General features: G+C 42.0%; 1 protein-coding gene across 1 annotated transcript in view; it reads left to right on the top strand.

Annotated features, from left to right (window-relative positions):
* LOC137298013 (uncharacterized) overlaps positions 1 to 19,803 on the top strand; it is a 47,834-nt gene extending 28,031 nt beyond the window's left edge. The window contains exon 2 of the mRNA XM_067830041.1: positions 19,696 to 19,803. Within this exon, the coding sequence (XP_067686142.1) occupies positions 19,696 to 19,803 (108 nt within the window). The remainder of the gene's footprint in view (positions 1 to 19,695) is intronic.
* The last annotated feature ends 678 nt before the right edge of the window (positions 19,804 to 20,481 follow it).

Below are 20,481 nucleotides of genomic sequence, written 5' to 3'. Positions count from 1 at the left end.
GCCCCTATAGTCAAGCTGGGCACATTGATAACGGTCCATGTAGACAGATTTTGATCGATTCGCAAATTATCGATTCCTCGTTTTTTAGTGACCGCTGGGTTATTTTCTGATCGGTGCATTATGTTTAATCGCCGAAGGGACTACATTATGGCGACCAAATTGGTGGTAATTGTGACAATCGTTTTATGGCACCCAAAGCAGCTGAGTGTTTCGGATAATGGCGGTCGTGTGACTGCTGTGAGCGAGTGAGCATGGTTTTGCGCCGCTTTTAGCAGTCCTTGGATGGGTGGTCGTGTTTGGCAGCTTGACTCCTGAGAGTTTCTAGGACTTAAGTCCTCCTCCGCACGGAAGCACATAACATATGACTGTGGTCTCACCATAGGCAAGTGAGTAGGTTCAAAATTGCCTCTGTTCACCCAACAGAAAATGGGTACCCGATGGAATAAGTCATGTAATGACTAACCATCTAGCGCCAACATTTACATAGCGCACATATGCACGCTACTTGCACATGCTCAAGGCGCTGGAGTGTTTCCTATATCGACGGATATCTTTTTTCTGGTGTTCTTTTAATCAATATAAGTCCCTGGGCAGTATTCAAATCACGCAGCCTGCAGTTATCACAGAGCCTAATCCTCACAGCCTCAACCAGCAGACCGGGGCCCCGTTTCACAAAACTCTCGTAAGCCTAAGGTCTCGTAACTTTTCTCGTAACATTCCTACTTACTATGTTACAGTATAGGAGGTACGAATGCTACGAGAAAAGTTACGAGACCTTAAGCATACGAGAGTTTTGTGAAAGGGGCCTCAGAAGCTTTCAGCGTCATTGTAGCATGTTATGGCACGTGCATTGCGTGTGTAGATTCTGTAAATCCTCGACAGACATTAATAGACCAGTAAGACAGAACGTGCTTTATTTCATGTTGATTTCCCCTTACTCATTTTCTTATTTCATCACATGCCTTGAATGATTCATGATGCCTATCACACCCAGGGCACTACAGTGGTAGTGTGTACATTCATCAACAGACTTCTGAGGATTTCATTCGCCTCTCACTGATGTCGTCTACCTTAAAGTAGGATCATATTTGCATAACACTGTTTTGAGATTTTAATCACACTGACATGATGTAAGTGGAAATTCTAGCCAGTTATGGCTGCAGTCGATATTAGGATACCAAGAGTGTGGGTGCTAATGTATATAATGCACTTTTCCCATGGAGTCGAGAAATGCTGACGTGAATTTGTTGTGTTGCTATGACACTTAAGGTGACTTGAATACGGATATCAGATATAACCATTGCAACGATACTTGCCTCAGCAAGTATAAAGTTCTGAATCATGACAGGTACGCCATGTAACGAACACTTGCCCAACAAAAACGTGCACGATAAACTCTGCGGGGCTGCCAACCTGTGCGCAATGAACATTTTGATATGTTCAAAATTTCTAGCACGCATAATCTTCGTGCCACGTGCGTGAAGTAGTCGTGAACATTGCGCAACCTACAGCGGCGTGAAATATATTTAGGAACGAATCCCCGAGAGTGACAATCTGGACATTTTTTAGTATTCCTTTAAAATCCAGATTCTGTAAGTCATAGGTAACGTACAGTCGTGAAATTTAACCTGACGCTAAACTGAAACCGTCTCTTCTCTTCTCTTCTCTTCTCTTCTCGTCACGTGACGTGTCCTGTCGTCTGCTTGTTTACGCTGACGATTTCCGGTAGCATGGGGAAGAAGAGTGACTTGTCAAAGTTCGTCAAAGATTTAATCGCAGCGACGTTCCAACAGCACAAAAAATACAGTGAAATATCCAGTGATCTTGACCTACCTAGGAATACCGTTTACAATATTATAAAACGATTTCGAGAACGTGAAAGCACAGAAAATCGGCCTAGAAATGGACGTCGAACAGAACGAGATACTCGCCGACTTTTAAAGTTAGTATTTCTCCGTTATCAGAAATTACCTCAACATTTAACCAGAATAGGACCAGAACTGTCTCCAAGCGTACAATTCAAGGGAAATTATTCGAAAATGATTATCACAGACCTGTCGTTCAAAAGAACATCAGGATTAGAGAAGTGAATATGAAAAAAGCGTCTCGCTTGGGCCAGAGGAAAACGTCGATGGCGAGTTAATGAAGATTGGAGTCGTGTCATATTCAGTGATGAATGTGAAATAGTCATTGGAGAAAATAACCGTGTGTATGTGTGGAGAAGACCAGGAGAAGAGTGCACCCCTCAGTATTTCAGCCCCGGGTGTCGTGCACGTCTTTCTTTGATGGTCTTGGCCTGTTTACTTGGCACGGTGTTGGGACACAAACTGTTGTGGAAGGTAACATAAATGCTCAGAAATGCATTGATATTCTTGACTCACAGTTATTTCCCGTTATTGTCCGCCATTTCCCGAATGAAAATTATATATTTCAAGGTGACAATGCTTCTGTGCACAGAGCCCGTATCGTAGCAGAATATAAACACAGAAATGACATCAATGGCATTTTGTCGCTAGCACTGTCTTCAGATGCCAATATCATAGAAAATTGTTGGCTACTACTGAAAAATCGATTGCGACAACGTATTGTTTACATGAATACACGTGAGGACTGGAAGCAAGAAATCCGACATGTGGGGGGAAATATATCTGTGAACTATTTCAGATTTTTTTTTGTATATTCCACGGCGTCCGAGGAAAATAATTGCTGCGAAGGGATACATCACTAAATATTGAGGTCAGTACTTCAGTAATTTACTTTTTATGCGAGTTTGAATTTGACGCTACAGTGCGTTTTGCCAGTGACGTCAGCCATGGCACACCGCTGTACTCGCAAACACTGTGAACGGTGCGTATCAAAGCGTGCCAATTTCCAGCCCTGCGCGCACTGACACGCAGTGTCACGGACTGGCCCTCTTTGATCACGAACTGTGTGCGACATGGTCGGGGCAGATTGCGCAATGTTCTCACCTTCTAAATTGTCGTGAAGTGGGCGGGCATTTCCCCGACTTGTTCACGTGGTCATGGCACGACGTGTTCCCGCATAGTTTCGCACGGCACGAATAGTTTGCGCATGAGATGAAAATCAGCGATGACCGCGCATGTAAATAAAAGCGTGTCCATTGCTAGTGATAGACATCGCGATCACAATCGTACCCTATCGCATTAGAGTGAATCGGTCCGAGATGAACGTATCGGAACGTACCTGCACGTACCACATCGTCCCAAATCGGGGACCCCGAACGTGTCACGTGGTAAGGATCAGGGCAATCCTATCGGAAGGTATGTGATTGTATCTGAACGGAAGATCTGATCGTGACAATATCGCATCCAAGCGGAACAAATCGTATCAACACGCATCACTTCGTATCAAATCTGAAATTTCAGAGAAGTTCCACGATCAGATACGAAAGGCCAACCATGGCAGTTGCCAGTGTCTTGACGGGGTGAGGTCAGGTGTTTATTCAAATGCCGAGTGTTTGTACAAATGGCACGATAGATCGATGAAACGGTTTTCAAAGTGGATAATGTCACCTTTTTCATGTAGTGATTTTTAGTATTGGCAGGTCCATGAGAACGATTATTGCACTACCTTGTTATATACTTGGTCATGGGACTGTATTCATTCATTCACTCATTCATTCATTCATTCATTCATTCATTTATACCAACATACTATATTTCTGGGACTAAATATTATCCTGATAGCAGGACGGCAAATGATTTTTTTTACAATTGTGTTGAATTTTGGGCCCAAATCTTGTAAAACAAACTGAAAGAACCTAACGACCCTCGAACTTTATCTCGAACTTTATCAATAACATAGTATGACAGAATCAACGTGGACAATTAAAGGATTTGCCCCACCAAGAGTTTCTGTATGTGAGAGACAATACCTTGTGCCGGAATGGTCCGTGATTTGCTAGGTATCGATTACCCGCTTTTCGTATCCAGGTAATCATACCTGAGGAACATACCTGAGAAACCGGAATGAAAGGATGTGTATCGACTTCGGATCTCGCTGAAGTAAGGGTGGAGCTAGATTGTGGACAGGTCTGGTATTAATGGGGGGCGGTCGTAGGTTGTCTACAGGAATATGGACAGATGATGTGGCGTTGCTTCGGGTGTGTCTCGGGGGGATTGATTGCCTTGCAGGACAAGTTTCTACGGTTGCAACATTTGTTTGTGCTGACTTTGTTTTCTCCTTGTTTTTGTCACATCGATAACCGTTATTAGCCTTAGTCCAAATCGATTAACAGGTGCAAAATTGCTGATGAGGCTTTAAGCAGCGTTTACGCACTGAGAATCTGTTTATATTTAAACGTGTTTATATATTAGAATGTGTTGGCCATATTAAGATAAAATTTACTAAAGACTCGGATGAAACTGAGAACCTTTTCAACCACAGACCCTACTTATATTTATTTTAATGTTTGATGTTGCATCGGCGATCTCATAAGAAGGTTAGGCTATGTGAAGAAGTTATTGTAATATAGAGACTGAGTATGTTTTGCGCCATGTTTAGAAACTTTCCAACAAAATCCCTCCAGAGGACACCACACTGGTATTAGTAGTACGTTGTACTTATGTGGTTCGTCGAACCCAGATCTCCGGCGTTACGGGTGAGCGCTTCAAGCACTGGGCTACCCAACCGCCCCAGTAAATCTGTATAAACTTCAACGGTCGCAATACTTGTAGCACTGCACGGTTTTTGTTCTTTATGATGATTTAATGAATTGTGGCAAGAAACAGTTCAAGCTAAATGAGTTTAATGGGTGCTTGTGATATGTGCAAGGCAAGACATGTGCCTGCTCACTCAAACAAGTACATGGTCGGACCCTGGTTTGGTCGATACCAGGATAAAACGTGTTTCAATCAATCATCAATCCATGGTGTAACTGTCAGACTCGGTGACTTGTTGTCATAGGGTCTCAGTCATGATATTGCTGGAAATATTTCGCTGAAACGGCTTAGAAACTTATTCACTAGTGAGTACGTGAGTGAGTGAGTTTAGTTTTACGCCACACTCAGCAATATTCCAGCTATATGGCGGCGGTCTGGATATAATCGAGTCTGGACCAGACAATCCTGTGATCAACAACATGAGCATCGATCTGCGCAGTTGGGAACCGATGACGTGTGTCAACCAAGTCAGCGAGCCTGACCACCCGATCCCGTTAGTCGCCTCTTACGACAAGCCTAGTCATCTTTTATAGCAAGCATGGGTTGCTGAAGGCCTATTCTACCCCGGGACCTTCACGGGTCTATTCACTAGTTGTCATGTAGTTCAAACACCGCAACTTTCGCAGCGAAACCGCTGTCAAAGTTAAATTCGGGGGTCTGATGTTTGCCTCATTAGCAGTTGCCACTGTTTGTAATGGTTCTGATATCAACAAAATCTCTACAGCCACCTATACTACCTGTATACTGTTGGAAAATTTGTAAGTACGGCATAAACAACAAACAAGCCATGGTCTACTCGATAGAGTACCTGCCCAAGATTAAAGGTCACTGGTTCGATCCACAGCCTCGTCACACCAAAAGATGTTAAGGTGATACTTGTTATTTCCATGCCTTGCGCTCGGTAACCAAGGGGATAAAACTGGTTAGAAGGGTGTCAATATACTGAGTCTGAGTAGCGATAAATATTAAACTGCTTGCTATTATCTCCAAGGGCTAGCACCCCCAATTCAAAATTAGTTCGGGTGAAATTACAAGGAACCACACTGTGCAACCATGTGGTCTGTAGGAGGGAATGTTGAGAGACAGGGTTGGACCGAAACAGTAAAAGCGCTGAGACAAGGGGACCACTATTCACCTGGCTTAATGAAACGCCTCAAGCGACGGATGAATATTGTTTCATAAATGCAATCATCTGATGCGACGTTGATCCCAACATCTACATGACATTTTACATACGAATCATATTTGCATCTTTCACATAAACACAGCTGACTCTCAGTTTGCATGAAACAGCGGGAACAGGTCTTCTTTGACAACAAAACAAACACAGCCGTCGGCAGGGAAAAACCGCAGACCACGTGACTCACAAGTGAGCGAACCAGTTGTACATGAATCAATTTCCATACAACATTCCAAATAGAAACTTGGTCTTATGCCACAGAATCATTGAGCGGGAATTAGCTGTAAGTAGGCCAGAAGGGGATCATTGATTTTGAAACTATTTCGCGTTCCACATTTCCCCGAATTTCACATTATTATAGATTCCTGTCAACGGTGGAGTCCTATCGCCTGATTTGATACTTCGTACTCAGAGACCGAGCACACAATGATTGCTTCTTCGTCACTGAATAATAAAAAGTGAGAAAACGTTGATGAGATTTGGAGTGTCATTCAAAATGAGTTGGCACCAACGGCAGACGATTTCCGTTTCAATCAGAACAGGCGTAATGACTAGGTCATCGTCATGAATTACCATAGTGAATCTGGAGAGTGTGCACTTTGTTATTAAAGGTGTGGACATTGGATTGTAGCAGTAAGATCACAGTGGGTTGCTTCAAGGAGAGACTGATCGTGATTCACAGACAGTGGACTCATCCTGTTTACCTAAAGCATTACTGTTCATCGGATAATCGCTCAACGTGGTCGCCTGTTTGCGTGTCTTGTTGCTAAACGTGGGTACATTAAATTTACAACACCTCCAGGTAAGGTGTAGTGACTATACCGACTCTACATTCCGCCACTGTAATTTCGATCACACCACACGGTGGCAGGGCCGTAGCTTCTCCAGTCCGGATAGATGTCAAAACGCTTTGTCAGACAGACAGACGCACGTTGCCTCCAGTAACTGGCGAGTACCCTGAGGATGTCTAATTAAGAAGGGCGAGTAAAGGTAAAGCGTCGGATCTTGAGCCAAGGAAATATCGATCTCCAGCTGACGAGCAATATCCAGGCCGATATAAACCAATGAAGATTCGCTGGCTTGCGAAAACACCCTCCAGGGTGGACGCGTCAAATGATGACAGACTTTACTGACAGTTCATAACATCGTCCATTATCTAAGACTTTTCCAAAGATTTCAGTGACATTTCAAGACAAAGTTACCTTCAGGGGACGAGTGGGGGAAAGTGTTGACGCTTCATCAGGGCATGTGTTAAGGATGAATGCCACGTTCAGACGACGGCAAAAAAGGAAAACTTTTTGACGATGCCAGTGTATATTCTTGACTGTGACTGTCGAAATTTATCGGAAGGATTGTCAAAGAATACCGAGCGTCTCTAATGCCAGATACATGTATCTTGGATGTCAATAGTTGCGATGATGTCATTCGTCGCCAGATATATTCCGCTGGTGTTCATAAATATCGCATGATTGTGAGTTGTCTATGTGACATGGTTCAATCATGCATCTTTTATGTGAAAAAAGAAAATCGATATTGAATTCAAGGCTAAGATGACCTTCCCTTGGTAACACGCCATACCAATAATGCTATCTTATGTTGGACTATGCCTTGGAACTGATTGGAAAGTCAGATCTTATTCCTCATTAACATACTTGAACTTCTAACTGTCTTGTTTATTATGGTACGCCGCTCTAACTACACAGCAATATAAGTCAATAGCTTCTCAGTTTCCCGCAGTGAATAATTAATGTGTCTTCTGGTGTATGTGCGTTTACCTGCCATGACATTGGAACGTGTGTAACAGAGCAAATCCATCGCTGGAATGGTTCGGACATCCCGTTAAAACTAAAGACGTCAGAAGTCACAATTCCTGTGTGCCGTTGTTTACTGTTTCTTTCTTACTTCAAAGCGTTCCATACTGGGTTCAGAAGACTGGTTTATGTGTTTGATATGTTGGAAACTGAGACAGTAAACACTACGAGCCTGGTTAGTGAGACTCAGCTGAGGCTTGATATTTGCATAATATGGTGAAGTGATAATTTCAGAATGGAACGGTACTCGGAATAGACATCAAGACGGAAAAGATTAACTTGTGAAATTGATAATAAAAGGAGGTGCCACTATTAAATGGGATATTTGTGTGCTGGAATTCGGAACGAAGACTGGACGTTCATGATTTGTGACATCCGCCGATAATAACAGTAAGTCCACCTATCACAGAAGTTAGTTGATTGTTTGAATTCGGAAGGAAGATGGAAGTTCATAGCTTGTGACATGCAATGATAATGACATCGGTGCCACTATTGAAAAGGATTATTTGTGATTGGTATTCGCAAAGGAGACGAATTCTGGAAGATCTTAATTTGTGGCATGCATCGATAATGACAGTAGGTGTCACTATTGAAAAGGATACATTTCGAATAGTATTCGGAACGGACACGAAGACTAGAATGTCATAACATGTGACTTCGAGAATAGCCGTATGATAAGGTGATGATTAATTGATTAACATTCGGAAGGACACCGACATATGCAAATCATACCCAACGTCCACCCATTTACTAGAAGCCTGCAACACCATTTGTTTTTAGTGCACACAAAGCAGGAGAATATTGATATGACGTCCCGACCAGACGTTCATGTACCTGCCCATAGAACTTAAGCCGAAGGGATGACTACAATCAACGATCAACGAAAAGCCATTCTGAATAGCATTGGCCACATGGGAGGTTATTAGTTAGCAAGCTGAAACGAGCAGCTTTTATTCCTGTGGGAAAAAAAGATCAACATCCTGTTATCAAATGTGACGAATTGCATTTACGTTTCTGACAACCTTTTTTCATCAAAAAGATGTGTTCAGTGGGCGTGTTTCTGACTGAGCGTTAAGGTATGTCGGTCGTTGTGTGATAAACGTTCCCCCGAGGTATTATCTGGCCATGACAGAAGGTCGCTTATATAGGGGAGTGAGAGGTAGCGGGGTTACAGAAATGGTGTGATGAAACATCCCCGTGGGAGACGTGAACGTCTTCAACTAATGCAACATCGTTGTCCTTTGACTGTGGCTGTAAAGCGAATTTCCTCCGTTAGGAGAAAGAGGACTGACTTCGGTGCTAGACAGTTCAGACACCTTGACGATTTGGGTAGCCATAATGATGTTTGATTGTATGCTGCTTGTGATTACGTGAGTGAGGATATTCAAATCTGATTTAATGAATTTGACCGTGGAGCAGACGACACCGACGACTATGGCGAGTCCACGGGGGATGTCGATGTCGGTGCACATAATGTGGGTTCCGTATATTGCTATTGTATTCCTGTTCGTCTTGGGTCTTGGGCTGTCATTCAGACGTCATCGGAAGAGATATGCGAGAAAAAAACAATACATTTTGGAATACCAGGAGGAGAATCTGTCGGTCCGAAGACCAAGAATTAGAAGTAAACTGCCTGATAGTGACACCCCAGTAACAGTCAGCTTATCTCAGTTCTATACATCGGAGGCAGCTTTGGACTCCCATGTGTATAGGAAAGGCCACAGTGATCGCTTGCTTTCGACAGACGATATCCGGTTTTCAGTGGATGATTTTCCTAACAGACGGGAGTCTAGTAACGTGAAGAAACGTTTCCGGTCTGCACATGACCTTGACGAACTCAATACAACCTATTATAGACAGATTTCCGATGACGACTACTTCCGGCGTAAACGCCCTCGGGAGTACCACTACTTAAAATCAGCCAGTGACCGTCACCTATCACCAGGGAGACGGAGACGTGTGCATGATTGTGACGTCACGCGCAAGTCATTCTGGATTAGAAGTGACGTAAGGAATCCAAACGAGGGTGAAATAATCACTAACCAACCAGCCGTGAAATATATCAAAGTGTTTGACCTGGACCTCTGTGATCATTGCCGGATGTATGTGGAAAAGGTTGATGGATCCACGTCAAAGGCGTCCTCACCAAGAGGTCCAATGGAGAAGGTCTATGGATCCGGCTCAGTTGACGTTGATCCGCTTCCTCGGATCCAACCCCAGGCTTCCTCGACGTCCCGTATCAGTATTGCTGAAGTACATTCACCTCCCAACCATCAGTATCAGTTTCAGCCTATTGAACGCCACAGCAGTAGCGATAACGTTGGGAGTAGGACAGAATTGTTCCATTCTGACTCTGAAAGACCACGATCGGCTCCTGATCTTAATAAGACTAATATTGAAATGTCGGAGTTTCTTACACTTAGTGTGCAAGGTAAGAGTGACGTGTCCATCCCCACGCCTACAGTCACTGTGATGTAGCTGCCCGCTTGGACCTTCCCCGTGTAAATATAGACTCTTTGTTATAAAATACCTACACGAGCAGACCCAGTGTCAGATCTGTGTTCATATTTTTACCATCGGGTGATACTTCATACACTAAGCTGGTACATTGCTAGAAAGCGGCGTAAAACCTCACTCACTCACTCACTCTGGTGCTCTAAGGATGTTTAAAGGGTGACAACTTCTATATTGCTGATGCGACAATGAATACAGAAGTTGTCACCCTTCAAATATTCTTTGTTTCCTTGGATCATCAGCGTGAACGGAACGTCGCATCACAGAAGTATAAATAACTGCCATCTTGTGTTATTTAGTCTTACTTATATACATGAAATATGTATAGATTATAAAAACCTGTCGTCAAAGTACAGTAAAACTAGAATATCACAGTTACAATTAAAACTAGTGTGGAAAGTAAAAGACTAATATCACTGTTTGGACAATACAATATAAAATAGGGGCCATACATCACCACAGCAGAAGGTAGATCACCATACTAAGGACCCAACATTCGAATCAGGACTAGACAATACAGGTGTCATGCATACGTTCTTTAACACCTCGAATGTGCTAAAGGCTGAATTATGCCTGCTGATATCAGTGGTGCGTTCTGATGAGCGAGTGAGTGCAGATTAACCTCAACAACATTCCAGCTGCATGACGGCCCGACAATCCAGTGATCAACAGCATGAGCATCGATCTGCGCAAATGGAATATAACAGCGAGTCTGACCACCCAATCCCGTTAGTCGCCTCGTAGGTGAGGGATACGCCACGTCCAGTAATATCACGACGGGGGACACAACAAATGTGCCTCTTACTACAAGCATGGGTTATTGAGCATCAGTTCTAACCCGAATCTTCACTGGTACGTTGTGATGAACATTACGGTAACAGTCAAGTTACAGTTACAGTTCCAATATTTTACCTTACATGTACACTCGATTACTAGTTCATAATAACAATTCACAATTAAACCTCGATCATTTATATACCTATACGTACCTTTTAAATAAGTCTCTCCTGCGTCGGAGGACATTATAATTTGATACCTTATGCCCGTGTGATACCATCATCATCATCATCATCATCATCATCATCATCATCATCATCAAAACGAAAGGACCGATTTTACTCATACTTGTTTCAGCCAGTCAACATAATGTATGAATCATAATTCAGATAAGTATTTAAAACAATATTTCAGCATTATTTAAATCGTCTCTTAAACAGTATTAAAAGTTACAGTTATATAATGACACTCACACTGGGTCACCTCGACATCTCTTTGTCTCACTGTAAACAATCCAGGAGTTGATATTTCACTACACTTTGCTTGGTACACATACGAAGTTCGATTACCGATGAACTGAAATTTCCTCGTGTTTACTTAAACCAGCTATTTTTAACTACTGTTACTTACCTTTACGATCACAGCTTCATACTAGTTGACACAGACATGATAGTTTCTCGGAATTTCCTGGATTGTTTCGACCTCTCTTTCTACATCCTTACCCTACCGCTGTCTTTGTTGGTCGACAGTTTGATGTTGGCATGCTGCATGTACTTTGTGTAATCTTTTTATACATGTGTGTGTGTGTGTGTGTGTGTATGTGTGTGTGTGTGTGTGTGTGTGTTTGCTACACTCCTCTGTGTGTTATACAATCATCTGCGTGTGATACAATCCCACGTGTGGTTGTGTTGCCGAGACTAGACGTTTTTATATAGATTTGGACTGAATAAAAAAAACTGACACTGATCATGGTGGGAACGAAATTCAGTTTGAGGAGACACAATGAATAGCGTGTTGATTTAAGGGACATTACTTCCCCGTTGTTCCGCAAGGCTAAAATGTCATCATGATCGAGTTCTGATTCACATTGGGCATTAAGAATCCCTCAAGGGTATTGTTTGCCATCGTATTAGTATTGTTTGAGCAAATAGCTGGATCAAAGTGCCATATAGAATAAAGGAAGGATGTGACATCCAGGGGACCAGGTTGAGCCACATATAAAACTACAATGTGCCACGTATAAGACCAGAGTGTGCCACGTATAAGACCATAACGTGTCACATATGCGACCAGGATATGCCGCCAGAACGTGTCACATATACGACCAGGATATGCCGCCAGAACGTGTCACAAATACGACCAGGATATGCCGCCAGAACGTGTCACATATGCGACCAGGATATGCCGCCAGAACGTGTCACATATACGACCAGGATATGCCGCCAGAACGTATCACATATACGACCAGGATATGCCGCCAGAACGTGTCACATATACGACCAGGATATGCCGCCAGAACGTGTCACATATACGACCAGGATATGCCGCCAGAAGGTGTCACATATACGACCAGGATATGCCGCCAGAACGTGTCACATATACGACCAGGATATGCCGCCAGAACGTGTCACATATACGACCAGGATATGCCGCCAGAACGTATCACATATACGACCAGGATATGCCGCCAGAACGTGTCACATGTAAGATCAGAACATGACACATTTCAGAATATACCTGTAGATAAATATAAACTACTGACTTGACAATGAAACATGGTCAGTTTCTTCTTTATATAGGATAGGGGGTGTTGTAGCCTTGCGGTTTGAACATTCGCTCGTCACGTCGAAGACCTGGCTTCGACAAGGTGTGAAGCCCTTTTCTGGAGATGTTAGATGTATGCAAGAGGAGGGCTTCTTCAATTGGGACCAGTTGTGCAACCTGTAACTCTGATCTGCTTAAGAGTCAGAATGTCTCCTCAGATTGGCAAAAGTTGAAACATAGCAATTTTGACAAGGTGTTTAACCTTTAGGTATATAGATGATCGGGTTGATTAACACCGCACTGTACTCCTTCTATGAAGTGCAGTATGTAAATAGTCGAGTCTGGACCACACAGTCCAGTGATCAACAGCATGAGCATCCATCTGCGTAACTGGGATACGATGACATGTGTCAACCAAGTCAGCGAACCTGACCACCCGATCCCGTTAGTTGTCTCTTACGATAAGCATGGGCTACTCAAGACCCGTTCTAATCTTGATCTTCCGGATCTTCCGGATCTACGAGAAAAGCTACGAGATCTGAGGCTTAAGAGAGCTTTGAGAAATAAGGCCGTGAGACACGCCATTCCACTGATTAACCATCCTGTAATATAAACGAAAGAGACCGGTTAAACCACTGCACCCGATACACACTAAATCTATGATCCACAGTGTCATGTAAAATCCATAAGAATGTTTGAGGAAAAGTATTACTTCAGCTTTCCCCTTTATATCGAGCAGTATTCCAGAAAGTCTTAGATTTGGTGTCTTCATTCATGACCTTGAGCGAACGTTGTCCGCATTGGAAGATATCATACAACGTCAAACAGGGCAATGTTCACAGGCTTAGTAAAGCTTTCAAAACGTTTCCAAGTGTGACGATGATGTTATTTCCTATTTTAACTTCTAATATATTCTTCCCATCAAATGTTTCGACTCACGCAAAACACTCACAGTATGTTATCTGTGTATATATATGGTTACATCGAAGATTGCTTTCTCCACTAACTTGGGGGAACCGACTGCAAACCATATTCAGATGAATTGCCGGAGAGGATCATGCAGCCAATTGCTGAAAAGAATGTGTAAATATCGTACAGCTGCATTTTGGTGTAATTTTGTTAAGAATTCGCCAGTTTTCACTCATGACAATAACCTTTTCAACGTTTCGAATTTGTTTTACTATACATCACTTCATGTATAAACTGTACCTTTAATATGGATTATTTTGTTTGGAGCAGTTTCCTGAAGTCAATGGCTGTATTTCCACTAGTGAGTCTTAAAGTTCTGATGAGAAGTATATGCTCTCGGGATTGTTTAGGTGAATACTTGGCTTGCCTTTACATGTATTCATGACGAGTATCAGGGTTGGGGGAGATAAGACTGGGATACAGTAACATTTGTCAACCAAGTCAACTAGCCAGACCACCCCATCCTTTTAGTCGCCTTGGTTGTTGAAGATCACTTTTAACCGGATCTTCATGGGCCAGAGAGCTGTGGGAAAGCGCTGAATATAGACTATGTTTTATTCGTTAGCGTCTTGAAAGCGGCATTACACCAAATGTATATCAAATATTAAAATGGGCGAGTGTTAGGGTTTACACCAATTTTAGTCTGTCAAACAGACACTGAAACAAATATATCCAAGAAAGCAATTGTAAGTCTAGAATATGCCGGAAGGCTAGATGTCCTGAAAATAATGAAAGCCTCGGTGCTGTTTTTCATTATATTTTATTAAAATTATTTATGTACACTTTGTTCTGTAAAATATGCTCATTTCAGAGATTAGATGTTAGCCTACTTTTAGAAATGGTAGAACAGCGCATTGTACCCATGAGGGAATTGAACCCGGATCTTAAAGCGACCGCTTAACCGTTAGGTTATCCTAACGCTCTTTGTTAGAAATAAGTATACTTGTGAATCCGCAGTCAGCCTCACATCTCGTCGATTGATGTTCTACAGCGATGGATGTAATTCTCTTCACAATATACATGTACGTGTATTATGTGTAAAGGAGTACGGTGCATAGGTATGACACAACCTTGGCTAAGAAATTGATTTATATTCTCGTACATTGAATCTCGTTACTTCAAAGTCCCGGGGGCACAATACAATATTGTAAAATGTTTCAGATCGATACAAGATCGATGCGGATGTTGCTATGATTCAAAAGATCCGAATAAGTCGACATACAACTGTAACATTTTCGGGATGAGAAGCGAAATATTGCAACTATCGTCATGGGGGATATCAACTGCAGTCGATTCTTGTCGCCACACATTGAACAACATACGTTCATTGTGTAGATTCTCAATTTTTAAAAAACCCATGCCTTTGAGTTTCCACAGTAGGTATATATTGCATGGTCGGATTCATACCAATTATTTCAGAATGAAATCTTTTTTTCAAGAGAAGAACACGCATGATTGGAAAATGGTATTAGCGATTCAAATCCATAGGGGATCCAGGATGAGTGATGGTGGTGTGCGCATGCGTGCGTATCATTTTTTTTTTTTTTGTTTGTGAAACGTAGCAAACATCCACGCATAAGGGAGTTTTACATGTCGTAAATCATTAGGAATTCAGTTTCCAGTAGTTCCACGATTACTGTGACGAAAGAATTGTCAAATTACGAGTGAGTTCAGTTTTACACCGCACGCAGCAATATTCCAGCTATATGGCGGCGGTCTGGAAATAATCGAGTCTGGACCAGACAGTCCAGTGATCAACAACATGAGCATCGATTTGCACAACTGGGAACTGATGACATGTGTCAACCAAGTCAGCGAGCCTGGCCATCCGATCCCGTTACTCGCCTCTTACGACAAGCATAGTCGCCTTTTATGGCAAGCATGAGTTGCTGAGGGCCTATTCTACCCCGGGACCGTCAACTTACGAAACTACCCCTGAAGATCCGGGGTTAGAACTAATCTTCAGAAACCCATGCTTGTCGTAAGACTCGACTAACAGGATTGGGTGGACAGACTCGGTTACTTTGTTGACATTTGTCATCATATCACAATTGCCTAGATTGATGTTCTGTTGTTGATCTCTGTTGTTTGGTATACCCTTGAGTTTTTACTGATCTCCGCAATATAGTTGGAATACTGCCGTAAGTGACGTTAAACAACAAACAGACAATACAAAACCCGTCCCCCTAAAATTGAGTGTGTATGCTTTCAAAATAAAAAGACTGCCAGTCATCAGCCTCAGATATTTACCAATTTGATGAACCACAGGTAAACTGGAGCGTAAATGGGGCTGCGCAGCATAGAGAATATGACAAGCCACCTTATATGCGAGCTCGCATACAAAAAGACTAGTCATATTCTCTATGCTGCGCAACCCTTTTTGCGCTACAGTTTACCTGTGGATGAACTTTACAAGAAAGTATGTGGCGCTGACATATCGTAAAACATAATCACGTCAAGCCTCGAACTTAACCCACGATATCCAAAGTACCCGCTTTCATGATGTGTTGTACTAGAGAAATATAGTTCACAAATTCTAAATCTTAATATCAGGCCCCCCTAAGTAATTGAAGGAATTGCAGCAAATTTGAAGGAATTGCATCTCAAATGTAAACAAACGCAGCCCACTCGCGAAACAATTGCAGCGATATCGGTAATTTAGCGGTAATAACAGAAACACATCGGCCCTATCGGAAGCAATGTCGGTAATACTGGAAACACGCTCGGCCATCTTCGGAGATTTTTCGGTCGCGAGCGGAAACTCACGCAGCAAAACATGGCGTCGTTGGAAGAAGCACCCGTCTCGGTGAGTTTTGTTTTTAGTTCCTACTATTACATTTTTATACTTATCCATCTTTGACCACCCGTGTTGAATGCGTCTAGGTATGAGATGTTGTCGGGGCAATAGCTTATGTTTTTAGGAAAAGATGGTCACTCTAGGAGAGTGTCACAAGTCATGCCCCTGGAGATTGTTTACATCTGAACAACGAAGTCGTGCCGATGATTACGAACATCATGAACGTGCGCCAGGAAGAAGTTTATGAGCCATAATGTTTCTTGCCATGAAGCGCAATTGACAAGTTTAAACGCATTTTACAAAACAAAATGATGTTATATCTAGCGCACGTTCGTAATCATCGGCACGACTTCGATGTTCAGATTTAAACAATCTCCAGGGGCATGACTTGTGACACTCTCCTAGAGTGACTATCTTTTCCTAAAAACATAAGCTATTGCCCCGACAACACCTCATACCTAGACGCATTCAACACGGGTGGTCAAAGATGGATAAGTATAAAAATGTAATAGTAGGAACTAAAAACAAAACTCACCGAGACGGGTGCTTCTTCCAACGACGCCATGTTTTGCTGCGTGAGTTTCCGCTCGCGACCGAAAAATCTCCGAAGATGGCCGAGCGTGTTTCCAGTATTACCGACATTGCTTCCGATAGGGCCGATGTGTTTCTGTTATTACCGCTAAACTACCGATATCGCTGCAATTGTTTCGCGAGTGGGCTGCGTTTGTTTACATTTGAGATGCAATTCCTTCAAATTTGCTGTAATTCCTTCAATTACTTAGGGGGGCCTGAATATCCTATCATTATATTTAACATGTTAGAGTGTCATTTTCAACTATAAATAATAGAAATTCATCAATATTACAATTGTCAACTATAAATAATAGAAATTCATTAATATTGCAATTTTCAACTATAAATAATAGAAATTCATCAATATTGCAATTTTAAACGATAAATAATGGAAATTCATCAAAATTGCAATTTATACAGGATCTTACTATTGAACAATTTAACAAAATATACATCCAGTAATTGATATTATCTCGAGAAACTTGAGTCAAGCTGTTACATTTGTAGCAATATACATTTATGCATAAACGTGTATATTTAAAAAAGATATAAACTTTTAAAAAACTTGAATCTGTCCAACATAATGTCTGTGCTGCAACAGAAGCATTCAAAGTCTTTCCACATTCTAGTGTCTGTCATTTGATTAGTGCTGCTTGAATACACATCCCTTGTGCGAGGACTGGCTCAAACAGTCATCTTATGTTTACAAAAGAAAACTAGACAGTAGAGGTTTTCAATCAGCGTCGCCTTAACTGTAGGGTATTGTTGAACCATTCGGTAAAAAACAACAAAAAATAATCCAAAGAACACATGACGTATCTGCTGCTTCACTTGAATATTTTCCTCTTCCTGTAATACTCGCTGTAGTGTAGCCTATTGGTTAAAGCGTTCGCTTGTCATGCTGATGACACGGGTTCCAGACATCACATGGGCACAATGGGTGAAGCCCAATTCCGGTGTCACCGTTGAAATATTACTAAAAGCAGCGTAAAACTAAATTCACCAACTCACTCACTCCGATGCTCTAATGAAACAAAAGATATTTAAAGGACGACAACTTCTGTATTAACTCTAATAAACTCACTCACTCCTATAGTACATGAGACACATGCAACCATGAGTCTATCTGGAATGATAGATGATTATCCCTAAGAAAGATTGAGTAGCATCTACGTAAATTCTCGTTGCAACATTCTTAAATAAGTTATTAATGACAACAAAGGAAGGTCAACGATCCATGAGGATGAATCTTTGGGTGAGTGAGTTTGTTCACACTTAGATAATGCTTTAATTGGCCCTGTGTGGAAAGGAATAGCGTGACGGTATAATGTGATACGTAAGGGCACTGAACTACCTCGAATGTCGGTCGCTTCCTGATATTTAATACTTAAGCCATGCATAATAAAGTCGATACATCCCTGTGATCTACGTGTTCTTTATTGAGGGTTGATTTCAGCTTCCTTAAATGAACTCATCATTCTGAGTGCATTCTAATTCTCTGATCACGCATGACGTCTGGTCGTTGATTTTCCTCGATAACATCCTTGGTGACAGCACGCCACCTTGTGATACAGCTTGCAAATAAAGGGACAAAACTCTTTCCTTGTATGACTCCACAATCACCATTCCTACATAAACAGAATGTGTTTATGAATCACTTGAAAAGTAGTAAGGGGCGCCCAAGAAGATATGAGCGCCAGTCATGGGCACATGAAAAGGCAAGTCAAGTATTCAAATGAACAGCAATGGAAACATCTCAAAGTAAGGTAGTACACTGGTGTTCGTTTGGGTAACTTGTGTGTCAAATTTGGAAGATCCAGGTTAGAGCCGGTCTTCAGCAACACATGTTTGTCGTTAGTGACGACTGACGGGATCTGGTGGTCAGGCTCGCTGACTTGGTTGACACATGTCATAGTAACCCAAATTAGTGAATCGATGCTCGTGTTGTTGATCACTAGACTGTCTGGACCAGACTCGATTATGTCCAGACCGCCGCCATATAGTGGAATATAGCATCGCCTTCACATAGCTAGCATAGTGCTGACCAACAAACAAAGCAAAACTGGAAACGTCCAAGGTCTTGATCATGAAGTTCAAAGTACCCCTGTTTTGAATACTTCCTTTGATGCCATCGAGACTCAGCGAAAATATATCAACGGTTTGCTTCATGTTATTCAGTCGTTTACCTAACCAACTGATGCTAAATCCCTCGAGGGACATTTAGGATGTGGATCTCTGAGGAATGAGACCAATATATGGATCAACAACTCCTTTATTGCAGTGGAAGAGAAGTTTCGGTGTCTGCTCTTGCTTGATAACGGTGTTAGAACCGACATTGGAACGTTCCTCCAATTGTAATTAATTCATTTTTGCATTTCGGTCCTTCCTGCCAACTGACACTTGATGAAACGAGCTTTCACTGTCGATGAAAGTTCAATGCATACTCACGTCATGACTGTGTGGGTTCAAGGTCGACAACTCTGCACATCTTATTACAGTGAAATATACCTCCTGGACCCCAACGTCCATAGAACGAGTACCACAACAACAAACAGTGATTTATATCCGTGTCGTATTTAATTTTGCTAAATAAGTATCATATTTAATCTATATTTTTTTCTGTTACAGACGCGGCGTTCAAGCTCCGCCCTCAGTTTTCCTTCCACCCCCGCCGTCAGCCCCAGGCCACACCGACCCGCTCTAGGGGCAGGGACAAATCAGGAGTCTTTTGGTTAGACTTGGACACTCACCAATACACATCGGTCTGACCAATAAACTCTATACTGTACATGGAGCGTAACGAAGTTGTCACCGGATGAGTGGAACGCATAGTGTGACGATTCAGTGGAGACAACAGCAGGAAGTCAAGGGACATAACTCTGATGTCTTGGTTTGTGACTAAAAGATGGTGAAACAGGCGTCAGAAAAGAAAAGAATACATGTATACACTGTTGCTCTTTCATCTATTTATACCGTAACGCATTTATTCAGTCATTTCAGGATCACGGTCATTCCAATTTACTTACACACGATCCACGAGCCCTTGAACTGTGCGTGATATTTCAAAAGGACTCAAGAACTGTGATACATTCCCGAAGACGTAAGAATCCTTACACGAGACTTTACGAGATTTTATCTCACCTGAACAAAACGTCTTGGAGACTTTATGTCGTGACGTTTTCGAACAATTTTTTTCCAGTTCAGGTTTACATTTTTTTTCCCCTTTGTTTTCAAGGCTGGCTCAGTGTTTTATCCACACATAAATATGACCCGTTTTAAAGGTCATACGTGGCTAAAATGAATGCAAATTTCTAAACAATCTGGGTATCTAATATTATTAGCTGCTGTTTGTAATGTGATCAATACACGTATCAAAATCAACTAGGGCCAAAGACGTACTCATATTAAGAAAAC

Source organism: Haliotis asinina, chromosome 10, assembly GCF_037392515.1.
Source record: "Haliotis asinina isolate JCU_RB_2024 chromosome 10, JCU_Hal_asi_v2, whole genome shotgun sequence".
In the NCBI taxonomy this organism is placed as follows: Eukaryota; Metazoa; Mollusca; class Gastropoda; order Lepetellida; family Haliotidae; genus Haliotis; species Haliotis asinina.
This window is presented reverse-complemented; position numbering and strand designations above follow the sequence as displayed.